The sequence below is a fragment of the Aulonocara sp. 'chitande type north' Nkhata Bay genome, linkage group LG7 (assembly GCF_057382095.1).
Source record: "Aulonocara sp. 'chitande type north' Nkhata Bay isolate Kocher_YH1m ecotype deep benthic linkage group LG7, A_spYH_male_GT1.1, whole genome shotgun sequence".
Taxonomy (NCBI): domain Eukaryota; kingdom Metazoa; phylum Chordata; class Actinopteri; order Cichliformes; family Cichlidae; genus Aulonocara; species Aulonocara sp. 'chitande type north' Nkhata Bay.
Genome location: NC_141350.1, coordinates 25,964,704 through 25,980,311, shown reverse-complemented (window position 1 = coordinate 25,980,311; position 15,608 = coordinate 25,964,704). Strand labels below are relative to the sequence as shown.

General features: G+C 40.9%; 1 protein-coding gene and 1 long non-coding RNA gene across 3 annotated transcripts in view; one reads left to right on the top strand and one right to left on the bottom strand.

Moving 5' to 3' along the window:
- Positions 1-175: 175 nt before the first annotated feature.
- On the top strand, positions 176-5,143 carry LOC147325237 (uncharacterized). The gene is made up of 3 exons (XR_015130305.1): positions 176-3,584; positions 3,740-3,846; positions 3,966-5,143. It is a non-coding gene; the product is annotated as an uncharacterized LOC147325237 (long non-coding RNA).
- A 2,933-nt stretch (positions 5,144-8,076) lies between these two features.
- The window catches only part of LOC147325236 (actin nucleation-promoting factor WASL-like), a 28,810-nt gene continuing 21,278 nt past the window's right edge, over positions 8,077-15,608 (bottom strand). For both annotated transcript variants that reach the window (XM_086299651.1, XM_086299650.1), the window contains 4 exons: positions 13,453-13,606; positions 10,764-11,365; positions 9,564-9,672; positions 8,077-9,129 (listed from right to left, as the gene is read on the bottom strand). In XM_086299651.1, the coding sequence (XP_086155777.1) occupies positions 9,068-9,129; positions 9,564-9,672; positions 10,764-11,365; positions 13,453-13,606 (927 nt within the window). In that variant the 3' untranslated portion in view covers positions 8,077-9,067. The remainder of the gene's footprint in view (positions 9,130-9,563; positions 9,673-10,763; positions 11,366-13,452; positions 13,607-15,608) is intronic.

Genomic DNA, 15,608 nt, shown 5'->3' with positions numbered 1-15,608 from the left:
AAAAACAAAACAAAAACAAATCAGCGACCAATATAGCCACCTTTCTTTGCAAGGACACTCAAAAGCCTGCCATCCATGGATTCTGTCAGTGTTTTGATCTGTTCACCATCAACATTGCGTGCAGCAGCAACCACAGCCTCCCAGACACTGTTCAGAGAGGTGTACTGTTTTCCCTCCTTGTAAATCTCACATTTGATGATGGACCACAGGTTCTCAATGGGGTTCAGATCAGGTGAACAAGGAGGCCATGTCATTAGTTTTTCTTCTTTTATACCCTTTCTTGCCAGCCACGCTGTGGAGTACTTGGACGCGTGTGATGGAGCATTGTCCTGCATGAAAATCATGTTTTTCTTGAAGGATGCAGACTTCTTCCTGTACCACTGCTTGAAGAAGGTGTCTTCCAGAAACTGGCAGTAGGACTGGGAGTTGAGCTTGACTCCATCCTCAACCCGAAAAGGCCCCACAAGCTCATCTTTGATGATACCAGCCCAAACCAGTACACCACCTCCACCTTGCTGGCGTCTGAGTCGGACTGGAGCTCTCTGCCCTTCACCAATCCAGCCACGGGCCCATCCATCTGGCCCATCAAGACTCACTCTCATTTCATCAGTCCATAAAACCTTAGAAAAATCAGTCTTGAGATATTTCTTGGCCCAGTCTTGACGTTTCAGCTTGTGTGTCTTGTTCAGTGGTGGTCGTCTTTCAGCCTTTCTTACCTTGGCCATGTCTCTGAGTATTGCACACCTTGTGCTTTTGGGCACTCCAGTGATGTTGCAGCTCTGAAATATGGCCAAACTGGTGGCAAGTGGCATCTTGGCAGCTGCACGCTTGACTTTTCTCACTTCATGGGCAGTTATTTGGCGCCTTGGTTTTTCCACACGCTTCTTGCGACCCTGTTGACTATTTTGAATGAAACGCTTGATTGTTCGATGATCACGCTTCAGAAGCTTTGCAATTTTGAGACTGCTGCATCCCTCTGCAAGATATCTCACTATTTTTGACTTTTCTGAGCCTGTCAAGTCCTTCTTTTGACCCATTTGCCAAAGGAAAGGACGTTGCCTAATAATTATGCACACCTGATATAGGGTGTTGATGTCATTAGACCACACCCCTTCTCATTACAGAGATGCACATCACCTAATATGCTTAATTGGTAGTAGGCTTTCGAGCCTATACAGCTTGGAGTAAGACAACATGCATGAAGAGGATGATGTGGACAGAATACTCATTTGCCTAATAATTCTGCACTCCCTGTAGCAGGAGGAGACACCTCCAAGACACAAGACAAATTATTTAGCACTTGTTGTTGTACTCATCAAATAGTGACCCAATTGTACTATAAAGCACCAAATTTTACCAAATGTAAATTTTATTGGTGAACAATTGGTTTAAAAAAAAAGTAACACCGAGGGGAATGTCATAATAATTTCTTGCAATTATTCTCATCACATGTGCACAACTGGCTGATTTAAAGTTTCACGTTTAATTGTTTGTTGTTGTTGTTTTTTACTTTAAACTAAAACCAAAAGAAATGAAAACTTTTGTTCCCAATCATGTGTTTCTGAAAAATGTGTGGCCGGTTGGTTGTCACATTGCTTGTTACTGGCACATTAGTGAGAACTGTAGAGTTGTGTTAATATCACACATTTGACCTGACAAACTTGTTCTTTTTTTTTTTTACTGGTGAATTTGTGGACCCAACATAAAACTTTGAGAGGAAGAAGTTTTATGTAATTGTCATGGGTCAGAGTAATTTTTCATATGGTTTTCCTTATTATATTACATGAGACATTAAATTTCAAAGGGACTACCTACATAAATAAATCTGAAATAAATGATAGATCACAAAACATTAGCCATTATATAAATATGGACACTTATTAAAAAGGTGAAGTCAGTTTTTCACTAGCAAATTAAAGCTAGTGGTAGCTAGGTTTATAAAGAGGTGTGTAACAACCAACCCTGCTATGGGGTTGGTTGCTACACAGTGACAGAGTGCTAATTACTTTTTTTTGGTTAGGGTTAGAGACCCATTTTGAACCAGCATCTTAAGCTTTGATTTAATAAAAGAATGATTATTGAACAATGTTTCAATGATCAACAATTCATGCAAGATTGAAAAGTGTGACAACCAACGCCAGTCTTATAGGGTAATGACAATAAAAAAGGAAAGGAGAAACCAAATAAACAAAAAAAACAACTATCATATGAGCCCATATAAGCTGTGCTCAGTGGTGAGGCTGTCCGACACCACTGTCCGAGGGGAGGAAGAAATGGCAGGGCCTTCACAGGAGACCCCATTGATTCTGGCAATTCGCTCCACGGATGATTTTCCAGGAGGAGTCTGGAATGACACTCCACGGTCCACCTGGGACCAAGTGATGAAAATTTATGTTTAAATTGTGCACCCTGATGTTTCGCTGACATTTCTGAATTTTGGAATGATTAGGACCTGACGTGACATTAAGCAAGGCAAACAGACAAACTGACTACTGAACAAAGGAAGACAGAGGACTTAAACATGGAAAGGTAACGGGGTAGTGGAAAGTGGAAACACCTGGTGAAAACACAACTGTCACCAATTAACCTGACGCCACAGGGGAAGCAGAACTAAACACACTAAACATGGAAACACAAGACTTTCGAAATAAAACAGAAAACATGGAGAGATGTAGACGTGACAACACAAGCTTGGCAAGAGGATGTGGAACACGCAGACATGAAATACATGACAGACTGGGGGAACGGAAAGGAACACAAGGAGAGGAACATGGGAACAGATAAGGGGGATGAGGCTAAACTAAAAGTTATACATAGAGGACAAGGCAGACCTAAACAGGAAAATGACACATAAACCAGAGAGCATGAATGACAATATTAACTAGACTAAACCCCAACTAATAATAACACTAGAACTGAACATTATCCACAATACATCAGAAGAAGGTCAAAGGTCATGACCTGGATGTAAAAGGTCTCATTAATAAGCAACTGCATGAACAGAATCTCCACTTAGGGTAATTTATAAGTTTTGGTCAAAGATAACTCCATGAGCAAATTTCTTTGAAAAAGAAAACGTGTCACATCTTCAGTAACTTTTCATTTATAAATTGCTTCATAATAATTCACACCAGGTTCTCTGTGACCTCATGGTCCTCTTTAAAATGCACTCTTAAAGTAATATGTGTGTTTATATCATATATGATACATCTTGAAAATCTGTTTTCTTATAATGCATGTGTTTTGTTGTTATAGTTGCACATCAGCCAGAATACTGCATGCTTTTGCATCAACCCATACACTGCTTCCTATTGGATAGTCATGGGAAGTGGAGTTTATTCCACTATCCATATTGTTTTTAAACTACTTTCCTCACAGTTGTATACAGAGGTAACACGTGCTTTTACTCTGCATTTTATTCCTGCAGCAAAAAAAAGCATCAATCCCAGCACAATGAAGAGTGGTCATATATTAAGAAGCCACCAAATGCTTTCATGCTGTACCTGACAGAGCAGAGGTCAAAGGTCATGGCTGAGCTGAACATCACTAGAAGTGCAGCGGTAAATGCAGTTGTGGGAACGAGTGTAAGTGTGTAAATCTGCATATATATACGTATCTGTTCATGCTTTATGCTGGTGTTTGTGCATGTGTAGCAGCTGTCCTATAGTTATGTGTTGTAGCAGTGTAGCTGTGTACTTATGCATGCTGACAGTGTGTTCTTATGATCTTCTGTCCACAGTGGAAGTTACTGTCAAATGAACAGAAGGCCACATATTTCAGTCAGGCAGAAACAGAAAGATGCCGTCACACCAAAAAGAATCCTGATTGGTCCACCAAAGACACTACGTATGTCCAAACTGCCAACATGCAGTCCGTACACGTGCGCATCACTGAACTGAACGATGAAAAGATCACTGAAAAAAGTTTGTATCAGCTCCTGAAAATTCTATTGTGTTTGTTTTTAGGGCAAAAAGATAAAGAGAATCTGACATTGCACCTCTAGCACAAGTGAGAGAAGATTTCAAAGATTTGTTGAAACAAAAAAGACTGAACAGGAAGTTCAACAAGCCAAGAAGCTTTGTGTGAGGCCAGATCAGATACAGCCATCTTCTTCTCATTCATCTGTGACAGAGCCATGCCAGCAGCCACAGACACAGCCAGGTGTTACCAACCTGCCTCACCAGCAGTCAGCGTGTGTGCAGCTGACAAACACACTCATCAACATACCTGTGTGCAAAGTAAATTGGATCCCCTCTTTCTCTCATCAACACCTCCCTGCATCCACATCCTCCTCTGCTGCACCCCTTCAGCTCCAGACTGAGACCACCTTTGTGAGAAAAACTGGTGAAGACTTGCTTTCAGTGCTAGAACAGCTTGACCCCCTCCCCGTCATTGCCCTGTCTCAGCAGCCCTCCTCTCCTCATGCAACCTCTGCTGGCTGACGCTTGACTGTCAGTGCCAGTACCAAAGAAAGCCACCCCTTCTGGCCTTAATGAATTCAGACCATTATTGACCATCAAGGTGCTGAAGAGACTGGTTCAGCTTGCAGGTGAAACATGTTCTCAACCCTCTTCAGTTTGCTTTCCAGCCTCTTGTGGGGGTGGATAATACTGCTGTCTACCTGTTGCAGCATGGTCACTCTCACCAGGATGGTACTGGTGACATGCAAGTATCATGTTTCTTTTTATATTCCTGTGCCTTCATCCAACTACTTCTGCTGAGTGAGAAGCTGCTCAAGATGGGTGTCACCTCTTATGTCCTGTTTACCTTCTACACCTCGGATTTGTAGTACAACAGTGAAACATGCCACCTGCAGAAGGTCTCTGATGACACAGCAGTGGTTTGGTGCATTTAGGGTGGGTAGGAGTTAGAGTACAGGGAGCTGGTGGGCAGGCAGCAATCACCTCCATCTGAATGTCAGCAAGACAAAAAAGATGGCGGTTGACTTCCAGAGAATAAAAACTTCACTAGCTGGGCCCACGTCCCCATTTTAGGTTTAACAGCATTTTAGTAGGTAAAAGTAAATGCTTTGACATGAATTGAGCTGTGGATTGGGGAAGGCCTCGAAGGGGATTGGCGACGGCTCCCGGGCCTGGCAGATCCCCATGTACTAAATAGAAATGAAGAAGTTAAAGAATTGAAAACAAGGAGGGAGGGAGGGTGGGGCACGTAAATGAGAATAAACAGTTTGCAGAACTGGGGGAACCTATACAGATGACAACCGGAAGGAGCGTGTTTGGAGGCGTGGTCCTGCTCCTGAAATTCCGATACATAATCTCCAATACAACTAGGGTGGAAACAGTAGACAGATACAGGTATTTGGGTATTCACCTGAATGACGGACTGGACTGGAGGACCATAAGTGATGCTGTGTATAAGAAGGGGATGAGCACAATGTACTTTCTAAGGAAGCTCAGATCCATTAATGTGTGCAGCAAGATGTTAGAGATCTTCTACCAGCCTGTGATAGTGAGTTTCATCTATTTTGCTGTTGTCTGCTGGAGATGCAGCATCATTGACAGAGACACAATGTCAGTCTTACTTTTACTGCTTTTAAATTTTTACTTTTGTTTTGTTTTTTAGGTTTTTTTTTTTATCAAAAAATTGAAATTCCTGCACTCTTTCTTATGGCTTTTAAAACAGCTATGATGCTTAACACTGGAGCTCATGAAAGGCAGATTTTCACAAAGAGTTGTTCTAGTTTCAGCCATGGGCTGTCTAACAAGCTTAATTTAGACCAACATTGGGTTTTGTCTTTCGTATATTTTTTTAAAACTTATTTGTGATGGTTTATTTTTCCATAAAGATTTCGAGATGTTTGACTCTAGTGACTCAAACCAGGCAATAGTAGGTGTGGTGGGGTATGGTTTGTGTCTCAGCTGAAGGGGCGGGGTGTAACAGTGGGTTCAGGGGGCAGTGCTATGGAAGGCTGGAGGTCACAGCCGTCTCTCATTAATTTCATCATGTCGCCACTATTTGAGTAGCATGCCGGGACCCAGAAGAGAGGAGTGGGAGCAGACAGAGGACAAGAAGAGGGCAAACTTAGCCAACAGAAGCTGAAAAGCTACACCTCTGTTATTGTATATAAAGCACTATAAATAAATTGTCACTCATAGTACAGTGCTGAGTGTGACGGGTCTTACTTCCACAGTGATGCCAATGGACCAGCAACTGGCGTAGCCAGCAAATGCGCCAAGATCGTGGTTGAGTTACCGCCATGCATATGGAACAGATGGCAGTGCACCAACAACAGCTAGAACGGTAGCAGAACCAGGCTGAGTGCTACACCAAAGTTTTGGGCAATCTGTTTTGCTCGTCCTGGCACCTCCTGGGCACCACCGCTGCCCCTCCTGGAACCCACAGTGACACTCTAACAGATGAAGGGGACAACCACTGGCCTTCCTGGAGGTTTTTCAGGCCATTGCAGAGACGTGTCAGTGGCTTCTGTTGCTGCCTGGTGAACCAGCCAGCCACCTGTTACCTTTAATAGAGGTCCAATTTTAACGCATTGGCACGGACCTCATCGGGCACTTCACTCGCTTTTTATTAGTTCTAAAGGATGCAATACAATATCGCAAAGAAGGGCTGCTGTGCAACATTTCTGCAAAAAGTCTTGCGCAGGCACTGTTTCAGGTTTTCTCTTTAGTTGGCATTCTGAAGGAGATACTCACACACTAAAAGAACTATGTGAATTATTGGGCGTTAGATCTGTTTCACCTACCCTCAGACTGACAGGTTGGTGGAACGGCTAAATAAGATTTTAAAATCCATGATTCGTAAGTTCATTCACAAGGATGAGCAAAATGGTCACTGGTTAGACCCATGTTGTTTGCAGCAGGGAGATGCCCCATGCCTCCATGGGATTTTCTCTCTTTGAGTTACTGTTCGGCAGGAAGCCGCAGGGGGTTTAGGACCTAACTTAAGGAAACTGGGGGAGGTCCAAGCCCAGATAAAAGAGAAATTTTGTACTTTCTGGACCAGAGAGAAAAGCTACACACATTGTGAAGATTATCAAGGGAGAACCTTCTCCAAGCTCAGGAATTGCACCTTAACCTCCTAAGAGCATGGACAAAGGCTGAAACTGCTTCCTTGGTGAGCTTGGAGAAGGAAAGAGGTGGAATAAGGTCTGGCGCTGCCAAATTCCACCATTCCTGCCTCCCTTCATTATGATGACCATCTCATACAGAACCAACGAAAAGATGTTGCTGAATTGCAACAGCGTTTTGCAGATGTGTTCTCTCTGAAGCAATAATCTCTTACATTTATTAGCGTGCATGTTTTATTGGCTGAGTGTTGATAAAACCTATTATGAATGAAGTGACTTTTTCTAATCTTCTGGCAAGGGCTTTGCAACCTAGTTTAAGAATACTTTAAGTATTTTAGGGTAATTAATTTTTCAATACATTTCCCACTGGTTTTTGAAATAATGACTGAAATCTTGTTCTTTAAGTAATGATGTATTAAATCTCCAGTTCCTAATTGGTGATGCATCTTCTTTGTGTCACAAAGATAAGACATTGCTGCACAATCACCAATATTGATTGAACGAATCTGCCTGTAATCTCCCTCATAATGGAGCTACTAACTAAAAAGTAATCTCGGGAAGAATGTGAGTGGTGCACTGGTCTCTGAGAGTGGGGTGATGTGAACACACAGCATCACAAAGACCAAAATCATTCATGTATTGTTTAAGAATATCTGTAGTCTCCCAGTTCATTTGACTAATTTCTATGAATTCCTGGATTAAAACCCAGGTTGCAGTCTCCCCCTATTATAATGGTGGTGTCAGAGTGATCCGAAAGTGAAGTGAAGAATGTATGGTTAAAGGAGGGGTCATCAACATTTGGTCAGTATATGCCATCAATACATAGATATTTTATTTTTAGATGTACGTGTAGGTACGAGTCCGTGTGAGGGAACTGCGGAGAGGTGTGTTTATGCAAATATTTTGGGCACATGAGTTAACTGGCTAGTCATTTTAAGCCTCTTCCCTGAAACCAACTCCACATACATCCCATGTGACAAATCTCAGTGAATTTCTGCTGTAAACCATTCAGACAAAGAATAGAAGACAAATGCCTCTCTGTAAATAACATTTATTTAGGTATACAATTTAGTATTCTTATTGACTGTGCACCACCACTGCCTGTCTCGCTCCCTTTTCACTTGGTCGACGTCAGTAGCTTCTAAATGCAGCATTAAGCCTCACCGGAGGGCAATAAAAAAAATTTTAAAACAAGTAATTTTCCTACAATGTTTACAGATGCAGGATCACAGGCAGTGCAAACCCACATGCTGCAGGGAATGTCACAGGAATGGCAAAAAAAGAACTAGATCCAATGAAAAAAACCAAACAAAAACCTAACTTACCAGTCATGTCTGAAGTAGCAACTTTTAGTCTTTTAAAGGACCCCATTGTCCTGCTTGATATCCTGTACCCCCCCCCCCCCCCAAAAACAAAACAAAAAAACAAAAACTATCATGGAAGTCGAGGACATGGTGCAGCAGATGAATCAAAGGAAAGGGGAAAAAAAGAAGACGCAACCAAAATTTTGCAGGGAACTTGAAAGTATGAAAAGAAACTAATAGTGTTCTCTAATACTAAACCAACTGCTATCAAACACAAAGATGATCATGCCCATTTGGTCTCCCTTTTAATTTTCAAGGAATGAAGACATGAAAACGCACACAAATATTTCTCAAGGAGCACACACAGATTCAGACTCCTCAAAGTTGAGTGTTCTCTATTCACCTATTAGCGAAAGTGAAATGTAGCTGGTGCCGTCTCCACATTGTGCTGATGCTGGATTTAAGTGCTTCTAATGACATGAAGGAAATGACATGTGGAGTTGTGAGGATGTGTGGCAAACGGACCAGATTTAACGGATCAGGTATTGCACAGATTATTTATAATAATCTTTTTTTTTTTTTTTAAAAAGAGAAGAAATAAGGCAAAAATAAATATACAGCAAGTTCATACAACATTTACATTTTTAGTCAGTCAGATACTAGGTTTTTAGGAGAAACTGTATGTGTGTGTGTGTGTGTGTGTGTGTGTGTGCGCTGATTAGTCATCCCACTCATCGTCGTCCTCAAAATCCTCATCTTCGTCATCATCATCATCTTCATCTGAGAAAAGAAACATTAAGATGAAGAAGGCGGAGAGTTTTCATATTGGCTCAGTCAATCAAAATCTAAACAGGAAATAAACGAGTGAACAGACTTTACAAATGACCACACATGTGCTGACAGACACACACCCCTAATGGTAACCTTTGCTCAGTCTCCCTGATGTGCATTCAGGGATGCGCACACACACACACACACACACACACACACACACACACACACACACACACACACACACACACACACAGTGGTGAGAGGTGGGGCAGTGATAAGTACTTGACTACATGTTTGATGAGAAAACTAAACTGAAATACTGGTAATTTTTCTGATTTCAACAACAGAAGAAAAACTTAAAGAATAAACAATGAACAACAGGTTGAAAGGTCCATGGAGAAAATCGACTGACAGAAAAAGGAACATTTTCAGGCTGCTACCTGAGGAATGGATGGCTTTGCTCCTCTTCTGCATCACTTCCATGAGAGCACCAACAATGCCTGTGGTTGGAGCTGGTGTCGGAGGGCCGGACTCTGGATGATCCGACACCTGGGAACAGACAAACAGAAAACATAAAAAGAATTGCAACATTGTAGCATTGTAACACAATCCAGAGGAAAGTTGTGGTTCAGAGTTTGCTCTTCACATTATTGTTTTAAGATGAACGTTTTAACTTTAAATGAATCTTATGGCATTTAGACATTTATAATGGAAAACTGCTCATATGAAAAGGTAGATTAAAAATGTATTGTCTTAAAATGCATCTTTTCTCGTGGTTGGTAGTCTAGTAGGTTTCTTCACTGCCACCTTTTGCCAGTAGTAGCAGAAGCTTTTGGGGGTGAGGTGGAAAAACTCGGGATGAAAAGTGGAACATCAAGTTGTATTTTTGCTGAAATACCCATGTCCATTCACTACATGTCCTCTTGTTTTCTGAATAGTCTTCACAAAGGCACATTTGCAAAAGATATTTATGGAATTTGCTTTAAATGACAAACAACCCAAAACATAACAAACTCTCATTATACAAATTAAAAATCATGCTAAATTAGTTGAATGTTATGCCCACACTGCAGTACTTTATATACACTGTAGAAAACCTCATAATTTAATTATAACATAAGACCTAGGTTCAGTTTTACAAAATAGATTATGATTATGAAGTAGATAAAACAAATGGGGAAACATCAGATCTCTGAATACATCTTTTTCCACAAAGGATCTTGATTACATTAATTTTTAAGTCTGACTTAAAGGCAGACTGAGTGACTATATGAAATGCATAGATACGTTTACACTGCCATAAAAGATTTGTCTAAAAAGGGCTGAATATAGGAAAAGCTTAGTTTTGGAGTAAACAGTGGACAGGCTGATTTAAGCAGTAAACAACAAAAACAAAACATTCCACTGGTAATTTTGGTGGGCTTATCTGAGACTGTGGTTAGCTGGCTAATAAGTAGTAAAATTTCCAAGTAGCTTATGAAGAATCTACCAGGAACTACAATGTGGGTTTTCACAAAAACAAAACAAAACCCCAGAACGAAAGGAAACAAAAAAAGGCTGTCTTCATATGTGCAAATAAAGCCTCAAGTATTTATTATGTATTATTGTAGTGATCGCAGTGATCAAAGGGACTGACTCACAGTCTTGAGCTGGATTCCCTGTCGGATCTGGTCCAGCAGGGCATCTCGTCCAGTACTGGAAGTTGGCACTCTGTTGTTTTGCTCCACCTTCTTCAGCTGGGTTCCTCCTCTAATCTGCTCCAACAGCACCGACTTCCCACTTGGACTTGGTGAATGAGGCGAGTCTCCACCCCCACCTACGCTATCTGGCTCTGGAGGAGGAGGTGGGCCAGGTGGGGGAGGAGGAGGGGGAGGTGGCAGTGCAGGAGTGCTGCTCACCACAGAATGCTGTGCCACTGGGAGAGGTGGAGGGGGTGGAGGTTGGGGAGTAACAGAGGCATGTAAAGGAAGGGGAGGAGGAGGGGGAGACTGGTGGTGGTGGTGGGATGCAGGAGGCGGCTGGTGACTTCCCCTGGTGGGTGGAGGTGGGGGAGGTGGGGCACCCAGAGTTCCCGGTCTGGAGGGAGGTGGTGGAGGCGGGGCTAAGGCCGGGGCCCTGGATGGAGGAGGGGGAGGAGGGGCTCCTCGGCCTCCTCTGGAAGGTGGAGGTGGGGGTGGAGCCAAGCTGTGGGGCGGCGGGGGAGGAGGCGGAGGGCCGCCTCGAGAAGGTGGTGGAGGGGGTGCTGTAGAAGTAGAACACAACAAGAAACATCCTACGTTTAACTCTTGTGCAGTTTTGCTCCACTCTGCTGCAGCACTGTGATCTGGGGAAACATCTGGATCTGGAGCTCAGAAAAGTAACTAAGCCCCAAAGTAACTAAGCCTACGTTCACACTGCAGGCGAAAGCGCCTTTCAAAGCCGATCTGGGTCACTTTCGTATGTGGTACTGAATCCGATACATATCTGATGTTTCAGAAAGCGACTGCTGTTTGAACGGTCATGTCGCATTAAATCCGTCTTTTACGTCACTGACACAAGACAGACGCTAATTATCAGCGCCGGAGACATTGTGAACGCTTCCTGGCCATCCAGTGTAGATGTCAGTGAAACTGTTGTGAAGACAACGTTGGAGAAACGTGAACATTTTATTTGTACTGTATAATCTGCAGATTCTGACAGAAATCTGCAACTATCCTTTGAAGCGCCGCTCCTCTCTAAAACAGCAATAAGGATAATCATTAGGCCATATGTAAATAACAAAATAACTTAATAACTTAAAGCAAAATTGGGAAACGTAAAGTTCGAAACAAGTCTTTATATTAACGGCCATCAGTCAAACAATACCGTTTGGTCTGGGTCTAAACGGCGCGTTGTGTGTGACATCTTCTTTTGCGCATGCGGGCCGCTTTGAGGGTTCACACTGGAGCGCGTTTGCTGTCACATTTTATTTGTAGTGTGAACAAGCAGACAAAAAAAAATCGGATTTGATCAAAAAAAAAAATCGGATTGATCAAAAAAATCGGAATTGAGCATTAAGACCTGCAGTCTGAACGTAGCCTAAGGGTCTAATGTGGGTCAGTTCTTACCACACTGCAACAATTACTTATGCTGCAGGCCCAGTCTGCTGCAGAGCAGGTTGTGTTTGACACAAGAGATAAATTTGTAAGAAATCACCATCTATCGACCAATCAGCTCACTGGAATTTTTTTTTAGGAAGAACCTAAAAACCTCTAAATCCCTGGAAACTTTAGAGATCGTCTGAAGTCTTTATCTTTCCCTGAAATGCACCAAGTAAAATGATACTTGAGAGCTTAGAGTCTTATCCCTGTCGATGTTTCTCAGTGGTATAATGCTGATTACACCAACTTTTCCTAAGTTAACTAGATTAAGTAACCACAGATTATCTTACTAAATTCAAACCACCTTCATGTGACTGTAGATAGCTGAAATATTTGAAGCCACATGAGTAAAATATATCATGTGCATGCTAAACTAACTTCATACTACAGGCTACTCTCTCAAACAAGGCATTTTATAAACTAACCAGTATTAGTCTGCAACACTAAAAAAAATAAAATTCTTATAAAATATTAAAGATAAATGAGGGAACGACTCGCATTATTAGAATATAACAGGTAATTAAAGAGGGGTTCAATTTACACCAACACATACGCTGGCACTGTCCTAAATTCAAACACCTCTTTTCTAACTAGTCCATGGTAACATGATTCAAACAGGACAGAAGAATCTGAGTACGTTTCACAAAATAACAATTCAGACTCAGAAAAGCACTTGATCTGCTCATATTTGCTGTGTGATGTGAAAAAAGGAAGCAGGTGGCAGCTCAAGATAAAACCGTGAGAAGAACTGCAACATGTGAATTTATAAAAGTTCAAAAATATCAGATCTCTGACTTCATACACTGACCAGTGAGAATCAACTGGATTTTTATGAACATTTCACTTAAATCTGGCATTTATTCAGTTATTACATTTTTTTTTTAATGATGAAATATCCCCAAAACGATGAAATAGCTATGTGTTTTGGAAGTGGTAAACAACACAATAAAAAAAATAAGCATTTTATTCTAATTTAAAAAATGTAATTAATATACTGTATCATTTCTGTGTTCACAGTACATTTTTGAACAAAGACATTTCTATTTCTAGTTCAACAATTTCTATTTCTCTGTGAAAGACAAAAAATGGGAACTTAAAACTCTTTTTTTTATACTGTTCAACAATTTGTAATTATCAGTTCAGTTCACAGGTAGGTTAGTGTGAGTGTGTGTGTGTGTGTGTGTGTGTGTGTGTGTGTGTGTGTGCTCACCCTGTCTTCTCAGCTCGTTCTTGACTGCCTCCACCCCTCCCTTCTTCTCGATGAAGTCGTAGATGACCTTGGACGTTTCTCTGTCCTTCAGCTGAGCCTCAGAGATGCCGCACATGTCGAACAGGTTCTTCAGTTCAGGGTCCAGGTTATTCAGCTGTTGACAAAATATATTTTAAAATACGCTTTACGCTGGGGAGGACCTTATGAAGAACCTTATGGTGCAAAAACCAGGCCAGCAACTCAAATATGACTTTAGCCACAGAAAAACAAAAATACTTGGGTGGCCGTTAATATGGGCGTTGGTAACAGTGACGTAAACTTCATCTAATGCTTTTTAATGTCTGATGGCAGCAGAAAGAGACAGTAGATATGTCTGTATATCAATAACATGTAAACCCAGATACAAGGTAAATCAAAGTCTTATCAATCAGAATCAACTTTGTCATTCTTCCCCTTCTGTGGTGTTTCTGTCCTGCTCATATCACACAACCTGAGCCCGTCATCATTGCTATAAAGCCCAGCATTTGTGCAGGAGTTTATGTCCCATTTCCCCCTTTTTCCTCTCTATATGAAGTATGTCCATGTGTTTATAAGTCAAAATTATGTTTTCATCCAGCAAGTAACTAGAGAATGAGAAATGTGAAAAGTTGCACATTCATAAACTTAAAGTGTGAACTTTATAAGGATGTCATGTTTCTGTATCATCTCTGTCCTGTTGGACCCTCAAACCCAAAAACACATCCGCCTGTTTAATGCTCCGATATATTCAAAATCTAAAGAAAACTATAGTGTACAATTTTCTAATCCAATAAAAGAATATTTACTACATCAGCTTACCTTTCATTTTATTTGAAATCTACAAAAGGATCACATCTTTTTAGCTTATTTGTAGCTGTCACTGTGGGATATTGCCCTAAATATAACTACCTAAAGCTTCCACACAGTTGGAGTGGACGTATTAATTTGTTTGTGAGATAGTCACAGAGATATAAAACAATATGAACTAAAAATAAATACCCTGAACACCAAAACACTAGGTGGCTGCCACAGGTGTCATCTTTCTCATACAATGTAGTGGAGAAATAACAGGTGATACTACATGACATTTAAAATATAAACTCTGCTGGGCTGTAAAGTGTGTTCTTTGGTTTCTGTGTGGATGTATGTGACAGATTTCACTGTCTTCACTGAAGATGACTGACATTGGTCCAGAAAGGTAAACACGATGCTTGTTTTGTGAATGTCATAATGCTTGCAGTTTAATTCACATCTTTTTGTCGATACTTTTACAGTTTCCTCTTTTGATTTTTTTATGCTGTGCAGACAAAAACAAACAAACAAAAAAACAAAACAAAGGACTGAAGTAAATATGGAAGAACAGGTAAGTTTGCTGTTCAAAGATGTATCCGGGCTAAGGCTTTAACCTTGTATGTTACTTACTGTCACTGTTTGTCTATGGAAATATTAACTCCTGCTGAAGATCTTCAATTCAGTTTCAATTTAGTCTTATTTATATAGAGCTGAATCACACCAGCAGTGGCCTCAAAGTGCTTTATATTTTAAAGACCCTTTAACTGAATAAAACTGGTTTTAAAAGCTAAACAGCTCCCTGTTTATGTTGGATTGTTTTTTTTAAACTAATAATAGACTTCCTCATGTTCTAGGTCTGATGAGTGTTTAATTTGTCCGCAGTGCAGGAGCTCAGACTGACGCTCAAAGTGCCGTGTGACACCTTGTGGTGAGCAGCAGGAAATGCACACTGGCTGTACCCTGATTCCTGGTATCCAATCAGGTATTTTTATTTTTCTTATGCTTCTGTGCATTAGAAACATTTATCGAAGCTTTAAAGATTATACTAACCTTACAGGTTTTGTTTAAAGGATGCTACTAAAATAGATGTTTTAGCAGCAACTGAGTTTTTTGTTAGTACGATTCATTTCCTGCGCACAGCCTGATCTGCAGTATAACTGCTGTGAGCCATTTTTAACACATTGGTCTATTTCTTCAGAAATCTTTAGACAAAATGTGATTTCTGTAACTCATATGATATGATCAGCTGGAGAGAAGATAACTGACACAGGTCTGGATTAGAGAAAACCCAAAATAAACTCCAACATCTGCATCTTTTTTAAAATCATTAAGGTTATATGCTGTAC